The 20,981-nt window shown below is 43.9% G+C and overlaps 2 protein-coding genes across 4 annotated transcripts; both read right to left on the reverse strand.

Annotated features, from left to right (window-relative positions):
* Nucleotides 1-881: 881 nt before the first annotated feature.
* Nucleotides 882-10,689, reverse strand: edc3 (enhancer of mRNA decapping 3 homolog (S. cerevisiae)). 3 transcript variants are annotated; one of them, XM_023820056.1, is made up of 7 exons: nt 10,611-10,689; nt 9,961-10,138; nt 9,441-9,742; nt 5,797-6,144; nt 4,310-4,463; nt 3,849-4,066; nt 882-3,609 (listed from the first exon to the last, which is right to left on the reverse strand). In XM_023820056.1, exons 2-7 carry the CDS (start codon nt 10,122-10,124, stop codon nt 3,275-3,277), a joined length of 1,521 nt encoding a protein of 506 aa, XP_023675824.1. In that variant the 5' UTR covers nt 10,125-10,138; nt 10,611-10,689; the 3' UTR covers nt 882-3,274. The 3 variants fall into 3 exon arrangements, with proteins under 3 accessions (XP_023675824.1, XP_023675823.1, XP_023675822.1); XM_023820055.1 differs by having other exon boundaries at nt 10,540-10,683; XM_023820054.1 differs by having other exon boundaries at nt 9,961-10,683.
* A 3,164-nt stretch (nt 10,690-13,853) lies between these two features.
* Nucleotides 13,854-18,852, reverse strand: LOC111848196 (cytochrome P450 1A1-like). The gene is made up of 7 exons (XM_023820010.2): nt 18,596-18,852; nt 17,162-18,030; nt 16,943-17,069; nt 16,707-16,796; nt 16,445-16,568; nt 16,067-16,153; nt 13,854-14,922 (listed from the first exon to the last, which is right to left on the reverse strand). The coding sequence occupies exons 2-7, from the start codon at nt 18,005-18,007 to the stop codon at nt 14,637-14,639; spliced, it is 1,560 nt and encodes a 519-aa protein (XP_023675778.1). The 5' UTR covers nt 18,008-18,030; nt 18,596-18,852; the 3' UTR covers nt 13,854-14,636.
* Between the last annotated feature and the right edge of the window lie 2,129 nt (nt 18,853-20,981).

The following is a 20,981-nucleotide window of genomic DNA, read 5'->3' on the forward strand; positions in this document are numbered from 1 at the left end:
CACACGCACCTGGCTGCCCACATGATGTAACAGAAAACATAACTTATCAGACTGGGCCACTTTCTTGCATTGCTCTATGGTCCAGTTCTGACACTCACTTGCCCATTGTAGGCACATTCAGCAGTGAACAGGGTCAGCATGGGCACTCTGACCGGTCTGCGGCTACACAGCCCCATACAGAACATTAACTTTTTTTTCAGGAATTTATACTACAGTAGATCAGATGGGCTAGTCTACACTCCCCAAGAGCCTTGGGTGCCCTTGAGCCCATCGCCGGTTCACCGGCTGGCCTTCTGTGGGCCACTTTTGGAAGGTACGGAACACTGCATGCCAGGAATGCCCCACCAGGTCTGCCTTTTTTGAGATGCCCTGACCCACCTGTCTAGCCATAACAATTTGGCCGTTGTCAGTTGCTCAGATCCTTATTTTTCCTTCTTCAAACACATCAACTTCAAGAAACAGATGCCATTGCAATGAGATAATCACTTTACCTATCATTGGCTTTAATGATATGGGTGATTAGTGTACACAGACACACAATTCTCTCACATGAACTTTAGCTTCACTGAAAACCTTGCTTTAGTTATTAACTACTACCACTATTATAAAACCGTGGACTTGCTTTGGGTTCTTTATGGTCTGATCTGGGCAATACTCACTTGCATACAATTCATGTGATTACAGGTCACATGCATATGTATCGTAACCGTCTGACAGAGTCTGGCTATTATTCTTATAAAAGTCATGCTAGACTGCCTAGCACCACAGGCGGTGGTCAGTGTGCATGGAGTGGCAGCTTTTTGCACCCACACCGATCGGACGCTAAAGTGACAATTTAAGACACATGCAGTTAGATACTAGCAAGGAATGCAAATATCAACTTTGCCAGAAACAGAACTCCTTTATTTGGAACTCAAAACTCCACCACAGGCTCTATAATGTTCGGTGACACTGGTTGACCCTCCCCCTACATCTGTTCACGAACAGTTTAGTTCACGTCTCCTCCATCTTACAGGAAGGCCTGGAGCAAACAGCATCCCTCACACCATCACTGGAGTTCACAAGTGACTCCCAAATTATACAAAATAAATTAAAATTAACAAAAAAAGCATGGAAATGAATTGATCATTATCACCCTTAAGTGAAAACTGTAATGATAAAAAAAAAATGGCACAGCTGCATATTACCAAACCCTGGAGGACCACATTATTCAGTGCATGAAAGCCATGAAGCCTCCACATTCACAAAATATTAAACAAGCAATGTATGGTTGTTCTTTGCAGTACCTTCTCTGCTTAACTCGCTGTCAGTGATAATTGTGGCTGGTCTGCTTTTCTTACTCCCAGTTACATTCAGTGCTGCAAAGGAAGCACCTGTCAAAAAGGTTCTTGCACAGAATCCACAGCTGCTGCCCTCTCACCGGAGCATAAACAGCAGAGACCCTGAAAGACCAGTCTTGCTGATAAACATGTTTAAAACCAGAGTGTTACAAGTAATAAACGCTTCCAAGGCCACAGAGCCATGACACCATTACTTCAATCCACAATAATTAGGCCCTGAGAACAAGCTAGTAATGAAATGTCCACAGCTTCAAAATGCTAAACTGGCATTCTTTAATTCAAAGTCTCATGGTGTGAAAAACTATGGAAAAGTCAATTTCTTTTAAACCAACGGTAACATCAGAGCCTGACTGGATCAGGGTGAGGCTGGTAAGCCAGATAGAGAAATGCATCAACCCTGTAGCCTGTGCCTTGGGAAAAAGTCAAAACTCCCCCTAGAAAATATTCACACTGTCATTGCATGGGCAAACAGGGAAGACGGCTTTGCTCCTGAGTGACAAACTAGCCCTGTGGACCACAGATTAGAATTGAACAAACATAAGACCGAGAACAGGGAAGACAAACAGTTCCACATGGACAGAGAGACAGACACCGAATGTGTGTACCCAAATAAGCAAATGATTCCAAGGCAAACATTTCAGTGCAGCCAGAAAGGGGGACAAACAGAGATGATGACAATAAAACTTTTGACAAATATAAGGGTCAATGAGTAAACCGAAAGTAACGCAGATGAAAAGTGACAGATTTACCTGCAAATCACTGTGGTAATGAAACAAATGTTAGTTTTAATTAATGGAGTAGAACCTTTCCAGCGAGGAAGCAATCCGTGGCTTTCCCTGAGTAGACACGACTGTCTTATATATGAAAAAGGATAGAAATAAAATGATACAAATGTTTGTTAAAAAAAAAAAAAAAAACATTCATACTTAAACATTTAAGGCTGAGTATAACCACATAGTATTAAATTTAAAAATGGCACCCCTGCCCCAATTTCGCATTTAGCTTGGGAATGTATTCAGCATTCCTGCAAAATAACTCCTATCTATTCCAACTCTCTGACGGTCAAAGACTGCAGCTTCTGATGAACGATAAACTAGTGATGTAGGGTTTTCACTGGAAACTCACACTGTGCAGTTTGCATGTGAGCTACTGTAAGGCAGAACTGAAGCAGTGCTGTGATCCACTTCGGCAGAACCTGGAAAGACACTGCTTTCCATCACCAGACTCGATTTCGCTTTATGTTGGCCAGGGGAGAGAATTCTTCCAAAATGTGGGAGGCAAAGTTCAAACGAGTGAAACACAGGCTGGGTGGCAGTCATTACAAGGCAGATTCTGCCTCAGGTTTCAGCTCAAAGTGCAATCATAGCAGACAGAAGAGTAATACCGAAAGCCTTACAGAATCAGACATTCCTTCCTTTTAAAGCCAAAATGACACTATCAATCATTTCAAAATATAAACTCAAAAACACAGTCACATGTTTTGTATAGAACATCAGCAGAACATCCTCCTTCCACACTTATAGTTTTCATAAGACTTTCCAACTGCTTTTGTGACTGGCTTCACACAACAGGGACCTCAACTGTCAACGCTGGCTCCACCTCAAAAGGACCATGCCTTCTTCACTTCCATGACCACATGAATCGTAGACCATGATCAGCATGACATAAAACATCCAAGCAGCTTGGTCACTGGGTCCAGCTCAGTCTCCAGCAGAATAGAGCACCAGTAGAGGTCTAGAATACTCAAGTGGATCCAAGACCCCTGCAAATCTCTACTGAATGGCAAAAACCCATTAGAGCTTCTTTTACCTCTTTTTTTCTTTTGTCATGGAATATATTTGGTGCAGTCTCCAAATTAACTGTTGTCACACCCTAGGGAGGATGACTGAAGTGGATAAGTGAAGGCCAGGGGCCTGGTTCAATCACGGGTCCTGTTATGAAGAGTGCAGGGGAATGACGAACTTGCAGCCAAACGGCGAGTGATAACTGATGCCCACTTCCTGGAATATTTGCTGAGGCAGGCCAATGTCACACAGGTAAACCCGGCCTGCCCCCTCGGCCAGCGACAGGGGCAGGCCCAGACAGAGGGACCACTTGGCCTCCACCGCTTGGTCCTGCCCGCTCACCGGCGGGTCGATGCTCAGCACAGGGGCTCGGTTCTGGTTGGCCCAGTCTGCGGCAGCCCGGTACCACGGCTGGTCCCTGAGGAAGGCATTTTCATGACAGTCGAGGCAGTTGATGACCAGGTCCACTGGGCTCTCGGGTAGGTCTGCATGGAAAGCACAGGTTGAAAAGACATGTACTCGCATAGCACTAATCGCAACCTCTAGAGGGCGACAATTTACAACCAAACCATGCTTACCACTTATCCGCCACAACACTACCACCAAGTACAATGGCCTCAGGTGAACCAGGTAGCAATAACATGTCTAGTCTTGGTAAATATTCTGTGGAAGACAGCAATTAAATACTGTGTCGGAACAGGTGAGACGTGTTTACTGACGGTACCTTTGATGCTGGACACTTGCTTGCCTCCCGTTTTGTTAAAGAGGGTCAACTCATTAGTGATGGCCTCTATCATCTTGACAAAGTTGGGCAGGAAGAGGATGACCTCCACCTCATGGTTGGCCAGGTGTCGTCCACAGCTGACGCCCTGGGCACCCTGCACGTGGGGGCCACACAGCAGGGCCACTGTGGGGCGCTGGTGCACGTTCTTGGGGGTCAACCTACAGGGAACGAGGAGCCCATCTCAATACTGACCTACTGACACACCACAACTGTATCCGGACTTTCCATTAGAATGTCGTGGTCTATCCAAAGAGGAACCCAGTGATCAGCGATTCTAATTTACTAGGTTATTTTAAATGGATACACCGGGAGCCAATCAGCATTGGCCACCGTGTCCCACAGCCATCCCACCAGAGCATATGATGGCCACTACCCCGCCCCTCGGCCAGCCACTACCTCACCGGTTGGGCCCACCCAGCAGTGTCAGCGCCATCTGGCTGGCACACACGCCCGTCATCTCCAAGCGGCGCTCCAACGTGAGGCCGCTCCGCTCCGCCATGGACAGCAGGCGCTTATGCAGGTCGTAGGTCACGCTGGGCACCACCAGTCCCGAGTCTACAGCAACCAGCAAACAGACACAGAGAAAGACATGGAGGCACTTGCAATCTGCACCGCTGCACCATCCATGCAGACGACCACATGTTCAGTGTGTTCCACCACTACCCGGTTAAACGGGTTGATATAGGACAACGCACATGGCTGTTCTTGCACATCTCTGAAATTAAGTAAAACAAAACCATACCATTTGTGACTGAGTGCTTGCGATCACATGTACCAGGTGTAACCTGACATGCTGCTGCACGCTCATGTGACACAGGGTGAATGTCACATGACTTCGACGCCCCCATTGGCACGGCGTGCGTGAGAGAATCCCTTGATTAATCTTTGTTCAAAAATCCGCTACAGCGGCAACAGATAAGGTGACAAACTGCTCTCAGTCATGCAACTGGCGGCAGATAAGGGGGGGGGGGGGGGGGCTAGTTGCCTTGCGCTAATTGCGGGTGGTATGTCTGGAATAGGATCACCACAGGTCCTCCTTCCAAGGCCACACCCCCCACATAGGAGAATGCCCGATAATCACAGCAGGGACAGCCATATCTAATCAGGCCCGGCACACAGGGACCGCCGATGCCATTTCACAGGACACCGCGCCAGGTCCTGATGAGACAAACCCCATGCTTTATTATTTTATTACTATAAACTCACTTGGACCTCTGTCAATCAGCTATAAATCATGCCGACGGATCCTAAATGGGACCAAACTTTGGCGAAGGATTTTGGTTCATATACAATCAGATGCCCATGAATACATATTAAATGTAAGCGCTTCGGGAACACGTCTAATGAGACAGCAAAACATACTCAGTGAACCACCAAATCGCAGGATTTAATCTTTATCACACTCAGAGTCTGGGCTCAAAATGAAGGCACGGCGGAAGCAACAAAGAGCAGGCTCTCTGCCGAAGGCGGATCAAAAAGCTGCAGGTTAAGGTCCAATGAAGGAAACCTCTGTTGTACCCTTGTGCCAGTACCCTGCTTTTAAGATGCCCAAGGAAAGATTAATCTTATGGCTACCTACTGGACAGGTATGATCCTAACACTTGGTATCAAAGCAGCCCCCCAGTTCCTATGAACCTGAACGAGAGCAATGCGGCGATGCAGGTATGAATGAAGAGGACAGGAACCTGCAGTAGCTTCCATGTGCTTCTGGGAAGCTGAGGCAGCAGAGAGAGTGGAAGTGAAGCTGCTGGTTCAAATCCCCTCTTGTAGTACTCAAGAGCAAGGATTTAAACTGAATCCCTTCAGCTGCGTCAATTTGGAATTACAGCATATAATTATGGCATGAACCAAGCAAATAAACACCCTGTGCACCAAAGGGGATGTTTACCGGTGCAGTACTCTACCCCCCCAGGCTGTGGCACAGTTATCTGCCGGTAGATGACGGGCTTTCCCTCCAGGATGTTCTCGTCGTGACGATAACGGGAGGGCGTCCGCTCGCCAGGCCCCCCGCGGGAACGGGGCCCGCCAGCACGGCGCTCCGACGTGTCGATCTGGGAGAAGACAGCCGCTTTGTCAAACAGCGCCAGGTTGCCCTCAAAGTCAAAGTCTGTGCCGAGGCCTTCGTCCACGCCGTCGCCAAAGCACTCGCTGTCTTTGTTCTTTGCCGGTCCGCCGCCGCTCTTCATCCCGTTCTTCTTGGGTGTGGCCTGACTGGGGCCCCTGCAACTCGAAGACCCTAACAAGAAAGGGGGGGGGGGGGGTTGTGGAGGATTTAGTCTGCCTAAAAACAACATAGAACATCAGCACAAAATATGAATACTGATCCCTGCCTAAGGGCAAGAGTTTCTCTCCAAACAACAATTTCCCTTTGAGCAAGCAAGCAGATCTTTAGCAGTAAAAGCAAATGAACATCCCATAAATCTTTCAGCATGCCAGACTTCTGTCAGAGCTCCAGCAGATTTGCTGTACTGTTTTATTTCCCAGCATGCACCTGATACACACACTGTTTACAAGTAAAATGATTCTGAATCCAGGCCCCATAAAAGAGGCGCATGTTGCCCTGGGAAAACGGCGTGAAGCCCCACCTGTCGGTTTTGCTAACATATCTCGCCAGAACGCTGACAGTGCTGGGGCTGAGTGGAAAGTTACTGATCAGCAGACTAGGGGGAAAAGGCCAGAGTTATGTTAGCATTGCCTGCCTGTTGTCGGCACTAACCTATGTAAACCGTGCCATTCAATCTGGAAATCCGTGGCCATAAAATATTATTCAGCAGTGTTGCTTTTGCACTTCATGGTTTTATTATACGCACAGCTGAATGAGAGTGTTCTTTAAACATGCAGAGATGAATGAAGATGAGCATTTAAACTTATACGTGAAAATGTAAAAACACACTACAAATGAGTGCAAAGGTGCAAAGGGGGGACTAAGGTCATATCTAAGAGGGAAAATAGATACTGAGCAATGCTGTAACACAGTACGCAGTATGCAATCAGAGCAGGGCTAGCATGGGCGGAGCTGCGTTAGGGTCACTAAAGGGGCTATTATTGAAGGGCTACTGCAACGCTCTGCACAGCCAATGTGCAGATGAGGGACTGTGTTCTAAAAGCGTGTATGACACGCCGAAGGCAGAACCGAGACAGCGCTCCCCTATCAGAGGTTACAGCCTAACAGAGAGAACTTAAGGACATCCAATACCGTTTATGCAAACAGATCTGCAACACTACTACTCCATAAACACTGGACTCTTCCTGACTAAGAACTATCAGGTTTGTAGCTGAATTCAGGTTGCTTCTTTCGGACATCTTCTTTGTGCCACAACTCTAAGTAGGTACCAGGCTAGATTTACTGTCAGAATATTGACAATACTAAAGATACCAAGAAATTCGACCCATTATCTTTCACAGATTTTGACATATGGCTGCTGGGGTACCCCCTGACCTGACATGTGGGATATCACTTTCATTTCTACTGAAGCTTTTACAAGATCTCAAAAATTTCACAAATGTCCTTTAAGGTAATGATATTTTGAATCTGAAGCATTCTGGGCCAGTCTTTAAATATTTCTCCAGTCCATGTGCTTACCTGCTGGTACCTACTGTAAGACGTAAAGCTTTAATCTGTGATAGATCATTTCCTTTGTGTGAATCAGTCTCAGCTACCAAAGGAGAAACAAAACCTACACACAGACACACCCAAAACCAATGACTAGGTTTTCAGAACCTCACAAACTGGACGTTATGCTTCTGAATTACTGAGGAGTTTGTTATGATATCAAATCCTCTCACTGTCACTAATCAAAGACAGGATGTCACCGACACATGCAGTGGCAGACTTAAGGTGGACACCACAAAAATCTGGAAATTCCCAAGGGGCTGGAAGCCAACAATGTCTCCAAAGGCAGCAGTAGAGTTCTGACTAAACAAACAAATGACTTCAGATGTACTAGGAAAACTGACTATCCAAGGACACAACCGTAACAATGTCATCAATTAGCGAATTACCAGTGTTTCCCATTTATCCATCTTCCAACAACTTTGTAAAGATTTCTATGCAACATTAATAATTGTATCCACTCTTGAGTGACACCACCAGAACCTGGAAAAGTACTGTAGCCAGTTTGGACTGGGATTCCCCAGTATATCCAACAAAAGGCCAATATATAATTTTGCAGCATTGCGCACACATCACAGACGCATTGCCGGATGACTTTACAGCTCAATGACAACAGCTCAAAGCATTTGCCTCTATAAAACATAATTTACAAGATTTGCTCTAAACCATAATTGTACAAGTGCGTCAAAGAAATAAACAATGAAGAGCTTTCTGAAGTGTGGTTTGTGTTTGTGGGCACGAGCAGGAACGATGATGATGGTGTATAAAAGCAGCATGTCACAACTCCCCAACACTAAATGTTTGCGGCTGAGAATGAATGGATCGTCTATCTTACATCCTTTGGGAAAGAAAATACTTAAATTACTGAATTTTGGCCATAGCATGTTATAGCATAACAGACCTCACTTCTTGCCCCATCAGTGTTGTTAAGTTATGGAGCCTTGACTAATAGTTAGTTAGCAGCACACTGGGAAAAACACAGCTGCCTGACTGTTCCCAGCTAACAGCAGGAACAGCGGCATTCCAGACGCAGACAGAGGGGGGGGGATTAAATGAGGACAAGGAAGGCATGAGAGGATGTAAACATGCCCTGGAATAACCTCTTTAGACCGATATTGGTGGGGAGAAGGGAAAGATTACCACTCTGAATCATACACAGGTATGTCATAAAGGCAGAGTTGGACAGCAGTGTGCCAAGTCAGGGCAAACCTCCGCTAAACCCATCTGGAAGAGTGACATCCCATCCCACCTAGCTTTTTCAGGGCTGCAGCTGGGCAATAAAACAACGCAGAAAACGCTGAACGGTTTTCATCCTGCCACCCAGATTAATCATATTGGCATTTGGGCATTCCTCATTACACCCCCACCCCACCCCATTCACAAATGTCCTTTAAGGTAGTGAGATTTAATATTCAATATCTAATATATATTAATACTTTGCCACTTGCACAAGTACCAGTACACTGGAACGCCCCTCTTTGCCCACCCAGTCTTGCTCTCCATGACACCATGGTCACAGGACAGGGTTAGCCAACATGAGGAGACCCTGGGGCTGGGTGTTAAGGGCCTTGCTCAAGGGCCAACAGACATGTAAGTGTTCTGGCAAGACCAGGACTCGAACCGGCAATCTTCTGATCACAGGTACAGAGACTTAGGCTGCTGAGCCACTCACTGCCGACTGCATACTATTCTTTTTTTTTTTTTCATGTTTTCCCTATTTTAGATAAAGCTCTGAATTTCAAGAGCCACAAATCAGACTGCATGTGCGCTGTGGCCCTGGGGCACTTAATACCCGTAATGCGGTCCTGCTGCCACACGCCATTTCCCACCGAAAACCTGGTCTGAGAAGACGGTATTTCGGATGTTGGGCACCTGCAATAATGGCTGACGACAATCTACCAGGACGGAGCAGTACTCACAGGAGTTGCGTCTCTGCTGGGGGCCTTTGGCCTGCCCCGCTGCCTCACTGCGACGTTCCCCGTAACTCTTGGAGCACTGTGGCTGAGGCAGTGAGCTCCTCTCCTCCAGCAATGTCAGTTCTGTTTTACGTGGCACTGCCACTGGAGCACTGCTAGCTGGTGCCCCGCTGCATCCGTCGCCACCCTGCTCCTGGCTTCCCGCAGACAAGGGGCCCGAGTCAACCACACTGACCTGGCTGAGTCTGCCGCCCTGGCTACCATTTCGGATCTCCAAAATCTTAAGATCCTTGATGTCTATGGCACTGGACGACAAAAGAACAGCAACAGAAAAAACAATTATAATTGTATAATTACAGTGTATCTGCATAGCATTTGCTTAGCGAGAGACATACTGTTTTCAATGTTGCATTATTAATACCTAAACACACCTTGTGCCATCAAGGTGCAAGCTAAAGTAGCCATGGCCTGTCCATTAACACGGAGCTGATCTGATAAACATTTAGATGTTTATTCAGTTCACCTGAAAGTGACCTCAGGAACCAGACACTTGATGCCATTGTGGAAAGGATGCCTCAGTGATATAGTTTGACTACCCTGGTCCACCGCAGACACTTCTCCCTGGTATACACCGAGTGTAGGTCCACAGTTGATCGACACCAAACTTCCCAGCCAGTCTGCAGCCATATTATTAGTTACACCTAAGGAGAAATCATAAGACATTTTGTTTGCTAATGGCGGGAAACAAAATCCGTCTCTGAAGATACACCTTGGGGATGAACTGAATCGCGTACGCGGTGAAAGTGAGTGTTAAACTTGGCCGAAATTTACGCGACGGTCTTTTCCGGGTCAATTTCTGCCTCGCAACTACAGAACACAAGCAACGCAAACTCGAAAGCCACTTCCAGTTTGCAAGCGGCAATGTGCCGCATCTAAATTCTCAGATTTTGCTTATCTTTCTATTCAGCTAGTCCTTCATTTTAATTTGTGATACACACGAAAGCAGGACTGAAATCTACAGTTAACACATACACCGCTATTTTTAGCCTCCTGGAAATCAAGACTAGTGTTTCAAAACTCATAAATATAAAATATGATGAACCTGCAGTCAAAGGTCTCTATAAAAATATCAGCTCTAAGTCGAATATTTCGGTCCCTTTCCAAAACTTGTACCGATAAATAACTTTCCCGCAGAAGTACGCCTGCACTTCTACCGCAGACAGACGCTTTACTTCCTGAAAGCCGGTTCGCGTCTTACCTCATTTCCTACGTCGCGTGATGACATCATTCGCAAACGAGCGTCCAATCTCAATTTCGTCTTGCTGATCGTGCTATGGAGACTACTGTCAATTGCTGTTTAATGTGTAGATTTCCATGATTAAACGGCCGGTATGATTGTGGAAGACACTTAACGTTATTTCAGTTTTCACGAACCTTCATTACAGTAATATATATACTAACGTTCAAATGTTCGGGGTCACAAATTTAATTGTTTTCCATGAAAACATACATTAAATGAGTTTGAATAGGAAATATAGCTAAATAAAAAAGAAGTAGTCATTGACAAAGTTAGAAATAATCATTTTTAAATTCAAATAATAATGATGTTCTTCAGACTTTTAAGGAAGTAAATCTGTGTCATCACAATTTGAATTTTATATGCCACTGAAATTCTAATATTGAATATTTATGCATCGGAAATTCAATGGTCCGAATTCACATGCAAAAATATGAGATTAAAAATAAGAGTTATACATCCGGGATACCAAGGCTAAGCAATCGAATCTGTGGCTGCGTTCGACTTGGGCTTAGGTCTGTCTGCAGCTGACGTGACAAGAGCATCTGGTTGGACCGTCGAATTGGAGCAACTTTCAAATGTTGTCTTTGTATTTTTTAACCTCGTATTTTTGCATGTGAATTCGGACCATCGAATTGGAGCAACTTTGAAATGTTGTCTTTGTATTTTTATCCTCGTATATCTGCATGTGAATTCGGACCATCAAATTTCCGATGCATATTTCCAATGCATAAATATTCAATGTTAGAATTTCAGTGGCATATAAAATTCAAATTGTGATGACACAGATTTACTTCCATAGACTTTACTTTGGTCAAGGAGTCCTCCATCTGCAGCAATTACTACCTTGTAGACCTTGGGCATTCTAGATGTAAATTTGTTGAGGTAATCTGGTCAGATTTCACCCCATGCTTCTTGAAGCATCTCCCACAAGTTGGATTGGCTTGATGTACCATTTGGTCAAGCTGCTTCCATAACATCTCAATAGAGTTGAGATCCGGTAACTGTGCTGGCCACTCCATTATACACAGAATACAAGCTGACTGCTTCTTCCCTAAATAGTTCTTGCATAGTTTGGAGCTGTGTTTGGGACATTTGGAGTGATAGCCCTCCTTCTTCAAGATCCTACTAACCCTGTACAAATCTCAATTAAATTCAATTTTACTTGTATAGGGTGTTTTCACAACATTAAATTGTCTCAAAATCTTTACAGCATCCCCGCCCAAAGTCCCCCGTGAGCAAGCCAGAGGCGACAGTGACAAGGAAAAACTTCCTAGAAGGAAGAAACCTTGGGAGGAATCAGACTAAGAGGGAGCCCATCCTCCAGGGCCTGGCAGAGGAAGTCAAATGAGCAAGATGGCAAAGTCCCAATTAACACCCAATTTTAATATTTGAATCTCAAAGCAGGGGGCAGGCAGGTGATGGCAGGCAGGTGCTGATGCTGCTTCAGTGGGCAGGGCGAACAGGCCAGACAGACGCCACAGGGGGAAGGGCGAGCAGGCCGGACAGACGCCACAGGCGGAAGGGCGAGCAGGCCGGACAGACGCCACAGGCGGAAGGGCGAGCAGGCCGGACAGACGCCACAGGCCGAAGGGCGAGCAGGCCGGACAGACGCCACAGGCCGAAGGGCGAGCAGGCCGGACAGACGCCACAGGCCGAAGGGCGAGCAGGCCGGACAGACGCCACAGGGGGAAGGGCGAGCAGGCCGGACAGACGCCACAGGGGGAAGGGCGAGCAGGCCGGACAGACGCCACAGGCCGAAGGGCGAGCAGGCCGGACAGACGCCACAGGCGGAAGGGCGAGCAGGCCGGACAGACGCCACAGGGGGAAGGGCGAGCAGGCCGGACAGACTCCACAGGGGGAAGGGCGAGCAGGCCGGACAGACGCCACAGGCGGAAGGGCGAGCAGGCCGGACAGACGCCACAGGCGGAAGGGCGAGCAGGCCGGACAGACGCCACAGGGGGAAGGGCGAGCAGGCCGGACAGACGCCACAGGCGGAAGGGCGAGCAGGCCGGACAGACGCCACAGGGGGAAGGGCGAGCAGGCCGGACAGACGCCACAGGGGGAAGGGCGAGCAGGCCGGACAGACGCCACAGATCGTGGAGACGTTGCAGGCACCAACCTTTCCATCACCAAAGCTCCAAAGAAGGCTAGCTTTATTGCTTCTTTAATCAGTGCAGCATTTTCCATCTGTGCTAACAGAATTGCAAAAGGGCTTTCTAATGATCAATTAACCTTTTAAAATGATAAACTTGCATTAAGAAACACCACATTCTACCATTACACCTATGTAGATATTCCATTAAAAAACAGCCGTTTCCAGCTATGATAGTCATTTACAACATTAACAATGTCTACACAGTATTTCTGATCGATCTGATGTTATTTTAATGGACAAAAATTTTCTAAGTGACCCCAAGCTTTTGAATGTAGTGTGTGTATATGCATATATGAATAGCCGTAAATTATGGGGAAATGGCTGCATAGACTGCGTTCTTCAAATAATGCAGCCCCACAGCCTGTCTCAAAGGAAAGCAAGATGGCATATGCAAAAGAAGAAGCATTCCAATATACCTGTATTTATATTTGTACAAATGGCAAATAAAAGATCATATCTTTGTCCCCTTAATGCCTTAGAACTAACAACTAACGTGTAGATATGCCTGAGAACAATTAGAGTAATTAAGAACAAAAGTCTTAAGATCTGTGATTATATACTATATATACTATATTGCCAATCTCCTGGCCAGACAGAGCACACATAAAATGAGATTTGTTTTTGTGGCGGGAAGGAATCACCAGCTGCTGAAATGTAGGTTCTAATGAGTGAATGCAAGTTCTTACCTGGTGTAAGTAGGAGAGTTTTGCCCTCTGTGACATCCAGAAGGATGTTCCTGGGAGGAAAGACTCAATATTTACACAGGAGTCCCAGTGAGAGGGAGTGGACAGGAATACCTGATGTTTATTGTGTCAGAGGCAGGTCCAGCAGGATGAGGACTGATGATACGACTCTTATCTTCTCTGCCAATTAAAGATGTCTTTGTAAATGTGTGCAAAACTAATCCAGTGGCGTTTACCATTTTCAGTAGCCTAATTGAAGAACACTTTTAAACAAGTCCCAATGTTTCATAAAATATTTAATGTTTCTTATAGTATTTAAGTACAAAATACATTTTTGCAGTCAAAATGTAGTAAAATGTATATACAATCACAAAAAAACATACACCACATATTGGGATAAATTTCAGACATAGCAAAATGCCTTCAGTATTACTAATTTACACTTATTTCTCTGGAACAGCTTACAATGTATTAATATATACAGTTTGCAAACAAGAAAAATGGGTTTTAGCAACATGATCATTGCTGCTCATCAAAGGAAAAACCTGTGTATTAGGAAGTCATTTTCAAAGCGAGACAATGAAAAAACACATTGGCTGTGTATAGGGTGACTTTGTAGCTCAGTGAAAAGCCAGCACTGCAAAGCCTGGAGATTCGAGTCTCAGCCCTGCTTTGTGATTGAAGTTTGCATGTTCGTCCCATGCAGCAAAGTGAAACAATGCCTCTAATGTGCTTGTGTCTTGTGATGAACTGGCACGACAACTGCAGTAGTTTATTTTGTGCTGGATACTAAAGTACAGCACACTTTGTCTCCCTTTCAGTCACTGCCCACGTTAATCACTTACTGGCAAAAACAAACATTTCACAAAAGTCTACTGATTAACAAAATGGAAACACATTGATGTACATCTGTCAAAAATCTGTAGTACCTCTTAGACATTCAACCAACTTTCTATCATGTTCAGAATAAAGCGATGGAAAAAATATGACATGTCCTCATATTATTGGACTTATATTCACAAATGAACTCTGTGGGTGGGACACCAGTGCTTTGCCACCCCCTACTCCCTCAGGAGGGCACCCAGCTGGCATCGTTTATGCTTCATGGTCAGGCCATACTCAGGGGTCATGTCCAGCGGATGCCCAGGCACTTTGTGGAACTGCAGCCTCTGCAGCAGGATGGCCAGGAAGAGGAAGACCTCAATGCGGCCAATAGTCTCACCAATGCAGCGACGTTTGCCCATACCAAACAACTGAACCTTCTCTGCCATGACTTTGTTGACCTCTGTTCCATCGGGGCTTAGGAACCGTTCTGGGTAGAAGGAGAAGGGCTCTTTCCATATCGTACTATAAAACAAAGGAGAAAGCAGCACATATTACGTCATTGCAAGACTCGGTATAAATGGTGCAGTGGTTAGGAATAGGCTTCATGTCCAGAAGATTGTCAGATTACTATATTCATGTCTACAACCCATCAATCCATCCACCCATCCTCTACAACCACTTATCCTGGTCAGGGTCACGGATCAAGGTATATATAGTCATGTGAAAAAGAAATCATCGTATCAGAACATAGTAAAAAAATAATCTGGTCCTTCGCAGGTCTTAAAATTAGGTAGATAAAACCTCAGATGAACAACAACACATGACATGACAAAATGCAGAAGAAGGTATGAAAAATGAAAGTCACCCTTATTGCTTCCATAGGAATGAAGAGGGTAAGTAGCAGCCATATGCTGCTAATCAAATGCACTTGATTAATTGACCATCAGCAAGTGTGGCCACCTCTAAAAAAGTAGAAGTTTTGGCAGTGTGCTGGTCTGGAGCATTCAGGTGTGTGTTAACACAGTGCCAAGGAGGAAATACATCAGCTATGATCTTAGAGAAGCAATTGTTGCTGCCCATCAATATGGGAAGGGTTATAAGGCCATTTCCAAACAATTTGAAATCCATCATTCTACAGTGAGAAAGATTATTTACAAGTGGCAAACATTCAACACAGTTGCCAATCTTCCCAGGAGTGGACATCCCAGCAAATCACCCCAAGGTCAGACCATGCAGCGCTCAGAGAAATTGCGAAAAACCCCAAGAGCTACATCTCAGACTCTACAGGCCTCAGACAGCATGTTAAATGTTAAAGTTCATGACAGTACAATTAGAAAAAGACTGAACAAGAAGACTGAGGAGAAAGTGATTACTTCAAGTTACTGCTACTAAGGGTGGTTCTACTAGCTATTGAATCATGAGGTGTAATTTTTCACATATGGCTTCTCCATTTTGAAATAAAAAATGACACGGTGGAATCTGTTGTGTGTAGTATAACACCTGAGGTTAGATTTAAATTATTTTAGAACCTGGTAAGGACCAGATAATTTTTTTTATTATGTCCTGATACATAAAACCATAGAACTGAAAGGGGGTGTACTCTCTTTTTCACATGACTGTAAATGTGTTAAACATGACGGATGGATATACATTAGGTAGAACTTACGGGTCGTGGTTGACCTGCCACTGATTGATGAAGACGCATGTGTCCTTAGGGATGAAGAACCCATTGAGTGCTGTGTCTTTAGTTGTGCTGTGAAGAGAACAGTAGCATGTTAATTATGACAACTTTTTTTTTATGTCCAGAAATTAATTAGTGTCTGAGATTTTGCAACCTTCTAGTAGAGGTTACAGTTACTTGTAAGGTGTTACTCTTAGTAGTTCAATTGATAGCAACTTCTTTCAGCTTTTCTGGAGCCAAAATATGTTGAATAACAGTCCAATCACCAATCTTTACACCTCTAGTCATCTAACACCCAAAGAGTCATTGATTAAAGTCATCAATGGAAAAAAGCAGGACTATTAGAATGTGCCCCTGACTCACCAGTGTGGGATGGTGAAAGGCAGGAAGGATGTGTGGCGGAATAGCTCGATAATGAAGGCGTCCAGAAGCGGCAGCTTGGGCTTGTCACTGAGACGTGGGGTACGATCCATTCCAACACGCTCCCCTGCAAAGATGAGCATGCAAATGTGATTAGCCAGTCACCAAGAGTCAGAGAGTAACTGCGGTGTCAGCAAGCATTCAATTGAACAACATTCAATGCCGAAGAAACTTAAATACCCTAATTAGCCAAAATATGACTCACTCAGTTCTTGATGGAGCTTCTCTTGGAATTCAGGGTAAGCAACCAAGTACACAACAGCCCATGACAGTGCTGTACTTATGGTATCAAATCCTGGAGGAAGAAGCAATAACGAAATAAGTTATGATTAATTAAACACTCTTGAATGCACTTATATATCTCAGACATATTGGCATGTATACCTGAGGCTGACTTTTAGGACATCTGTCTTCACAGTTGAAAAATACGGATCTACTCACCTGCACCAAAGAGATCATTGACAATGGCAACAATCTTTTCATCAGAGACTTGGATGTTTGAGTTTTCATCCACCTTCCTGTCCTCACAGTGATTGATGAGAGAATCTGTGATGTCACGGATATTCTTCTAAAAGATAAAATATTGATGAACAATAAGCCCAATTTGGAAAATAGTTTGGATTACTCCAAAATACATAATACAGATTTTTCCAAACAGACCTTGTTAAAGGTGGTGTAGTGCTCCATGACGATCTTCTGCACAAAAGTGGTGAAGCGATCATTGATCTCCCGGAAGGCTTTCATAGTGTGATTAGGCAAGAACCGTAAGAAAGGGATGAAGTCAGCCAGGTTCCCGCTGCCCAATACACGTCCAACCTCATCACTCATGTTCACCAAGTTCAGCAGTTCCTGGTCATCGTGGTGGTACCGCCGGCCAAAGCACATGCCACAGATCACGTTGGTAACCGAAATCACGATATAGCGGAATGGATCAAAGTGGCCTTCTGCTTCCATGACAGAGCTGAGCTGCTTGACTAGGTACTCGCCCTCCTTACAGATGTGCTCTTCCAGGATACAGGAGTAGCCAGCGCTGCTGCCCTTTACGATGGAAAATGAGCGCAAGGCACTGGTGGCCAGTTTTCGACGGGTATACCAGACTCCGGATAAATCAGTGCTGAACGCCAAACTCTTTCCGTCAAGTAGGAGACGGAAACTGTGCAAGTCTGGCCGGCCGGCAAAATCCTCCCCTTGCCTGATGAGGGCCTGTCGCAAAGTTTTGATCCCGCTGAGGACCACCACAGGACGCATGCCGATGTGAATCTGGTAGACAGAACCGTAGTGCTCTGCCATAGCAGTTAGGCTAAGGTGAGGATTCCTCCCCACCTCCAGCACATTCCCAATTATGGGGACCGGCTTGGGTCCTGGCAGCTGTTGAAGACCCTCTGGGATTTTTGGGCGCAGTAATCGAAAGATCAGGAACACAATGCACATTGTAGCCATAGCCACCAGACTTTCCGACACTGAGATGGAACCCACCATTGATAGATTCATTAGCGCCATTTTCATATAAGAGGCTTGGAGTATCACTCCTAAAAAAACAGAGAACACAAAATGACACTGAAGAGAAGTTGAAAACAAGTGTTTAAAAACACTCCCCCTTGCTTTTCAAGTCCTGACTGGGGTTTCTGAATGAAAGGCGATAATTACATTTAAGGGGAACTGACATCCTAAGGGAAGGGTTGCATTCAGACTGACAAAGAAACACGGTTTTGGGGGTTTTAGATATGACATTAAATAGGTCACTAAATTAATGCTAAGTATTCCTGATGTTGCCTGGTTTTTCCAGAAGAATTTTTTTAATTACATTTTTTTTAATTTAGCAACTAATTATTAAGAGTACAAAGACCAGATCTATCGATAGAGTGTTAACTGGAAATCTGAAAAATTATTCCAATTTGGGAAAAACTTTCAACTGCTTCATTTACTTGCTAAGCTCATTCAGTTATTTTTAGACAATAGACAAATATAGATTACCAATTGAAATTACAGTTTCTTCTAGGCAACTAAAACAGCTGCAAAATAACACAGTTTTTCAAACTGACGAAAAAAAAATCAATTTTGTAATTACAATATATGGAATTCAATCATAATTACCTTGGTACTGTGATCGTAGGCGTTCAGATACAATAGGTGAACGCGAACCTGCAGTTGCCGTCGGTTTACGTTGTTTTGCTGAAAATAATATAAATCCTCCCGTTTCTGTTTATGAAATGAACTAGTACTATATATACGTTTCTTTTATACAGCGACCCCGGGGCTCTATTGGCCAGTGTCTGTGTGACGCAAGTAACTGTCTATTTCCATATGAAATCAGCAAGTGTTTGAAGAGATCGTAATATATCAGGAATCACAGACCAGAACGAGATTAGAGGAAAGGGACGCAGGAAGCGCGCGTGCTCTCACACACACACACGCACACACACATAGGACTGTAATTGTGTTTTTGTGGGGACTCTCCATTCATTTCTATGCAGAAACCTCTAATTCCGACATGACAACCTTAACCCCCAACCAGCCCTAGCCCTAACCATTAAGTAACCAGCTAGAGAAAATTCGCTTTTTGATTGCAGTGACATATATCTTTGTGGGGGACCTGAAAAATGGTCCCCACAAAGTAATATAAACCTAATCCACACACACGTTGGTATTGAAAATAAATTACTTAAGTTAGTTACGTACTACGCGCAGTAATACTAATTAAAAATAATGCACACATTTAGTATTGATATGATTTTAAATCATTAATTTATATAATATGCAGATGTTATGCATATCAACGCTGAAACCAGCCGATATTATTACATTAAAGCTGGTAGAGAAAATGCACGGAGGAATCACCATGAATACAATTACATCCATATGACAGGACACTCAGGGATGTATAACTTAATTGCTTTTTAATGTCGCCTATATTCACGTTGTTATATGATTTTAATATAGGCATATTGGGGCAAATAAAATGTTATATATTATTCATAATTTTGTACTAATGCATAATATATTTCATTTTTTTTATGCCTGCGGTATTTTATATTAAGTTAACGTATAAACGCGTCGGAAACGAAATTGTAACTTACGTTGTGATTAAGTACTGCATACATTGTGTTTAATCATTGCATTAATCTGTAAAATCCTCCAAGAAAAAGAAATTTTAGTATGAACAGCAATCTAAGTGAAGGATGAATTAATATAGCCTACACTTCGTGCGTCATTAAATGTTTTTCTTTTTAAATGTAATTTATAGTCCTTGAGGTAAGACTCGCTTTTAGCTTGCAAAGGAGGTTCTTAGCGTGCGAAGGTGCGTGTTTCTGGGCGGTAAAACTTTTAGCCCCTAAGTGTTTTAATCAAAGCATTTGCTTTTGACGGTTTGATAAATCTGACACATTAGAAGTCACAGAATACATAGCAATTATTTAATTTTCTATCAGCCATGTATTAGTACTCTGAATGTCTTTTTTGGCGCATTTCAACGAAGACATTAGATTTTATTTTAACTTTATTTAAGCCGTTACATTATAAGCAAGTTAATGTCAGCTGTGATCTACAAACGTCATTAAGCCATTAATTAGTTTACAGTAACGTTTCCAGTTTTGCAGCGAGTCGGTTAAATGAGCAGCTATAAAAGTGTCAAGCTGTATCGCGTGCAGCACAGAGCGGCGCCCGGGTTAAAGATTGGCCAGGTTGCGTGAGAGCGCTAACCGAGACCTCCCTTCCCTGTTCCCCGCGAGAGGCGCTGCAAGGACACGTAAGGTTAAAGGTTGATTTGGTTCAAAATATTTCGGTAATACTTTACCTGACGGGGCACAAATAATATAGTATTACATTATTACTTATGCATTAATTAACCCCAAAGTAAGTTTTAGTTACATACTGATGATTCATCATTAATGAATAGTCACGCATGTTTTATCACAGCAGTTACTGTATTTGTTACTATATCCGTTAATTCTGTAAACCTTTGTTAACTGCTGAAGGAACTACTGAAGGAACAAGTCATGAATAACACAAGTGAAATGCTGATCTATTGTTTTGTTCATTAATGAATCGGGATACATCTTTTATCTGAAGCAGCAACTCTGTTTATGATTTGTGCTTCAGTAGTAACTAAGTTATTACTAAGTATTTGGTAAGGTGTTACCAATTTGTTGACAGTTTCATAAACTGTGAAAGATTACAAACTGAAAATAAAGAAAAACAAAGAATTCTAAGTATTCCATATAGAAATACATTACATTGCCTATTCTGTAAAGGTACAGAGAACATGGTTAAAAGGGGATGCCACATTATTTGGTTGCTGAGTAAAGCACTTGTGTCACTTCATGGAAGTTTCATGTAATCAAAATAAAAAAAAATAAGTAATGTTTTTTTCAATACTTCTGTGTGGACACGATAACCACCAATAAGGGTCTGAAATTGAGATGTACTCTGATCTGCCATAACACCTGCCTAATGGTGTAGGTCCGCCTTGTGCTATCAAAAC

This window comes from Paramormyrops kingsleyae, chromosome 13 (genome assembly GCF_048594095.1).
Source record: "Paramormyrops kingsleyae isolate MSU_618 chromosome 13, PKINGS_0.4, whole genome shotgun sequence".
NCBI classification, from domain to species: Eukaryota; Metazoa; Chordata; class Actinopteri; order Osteoglossiformes; family Mormyridae; genus Paramormyrops; species Paramormyrops kingsleyae.

Bases quoted from the DNA above. Each gene is read 5' to 3' on its own strand.
- edc3 (XM_023820054.1), bottom strand. From the start codon at position 10,160: ATGTCTTATGATTTCTCCTTAGGTGTAACTAATAATATGGCTGCAGAC. The intron at 9,743-9,960 runs GTGAACTGAATA...TTTGTCGTCCAG, and splicing joins GTTCCTGAGGTCACTTTCAG to TGCCATAGACATCAAGGATC. The intron at 3,610-3,848 runs GTACCGTCAGTA...CTTTCCATGCAG, and splicing joins GCAAGTGTCCAGCATCAAAG to ACCTACCCGAGAGCCCAGTG.
- LOC111848196 (XM_023820010.2), bottom strand. From the start codon at position 18,007: ATGAAAATGGCGCTAATGAATCTATCAATGGTGGGTTCCATCTCAGTG. The intron at 17,070-17,161 runs GTCTGTTTGGAA...TTTATCTTTTAG, and splicing joins ACTACACCACCTTTAACAAG to AAGAATATCCGTGACATCAC. The intron at 16,154-16,444 runs GTGAGTCAGGGG...TTCTCTTCACAG, and splicing joins CCTTTCACCATCCCACACTG to CACAACTAAAGACACAGCAC.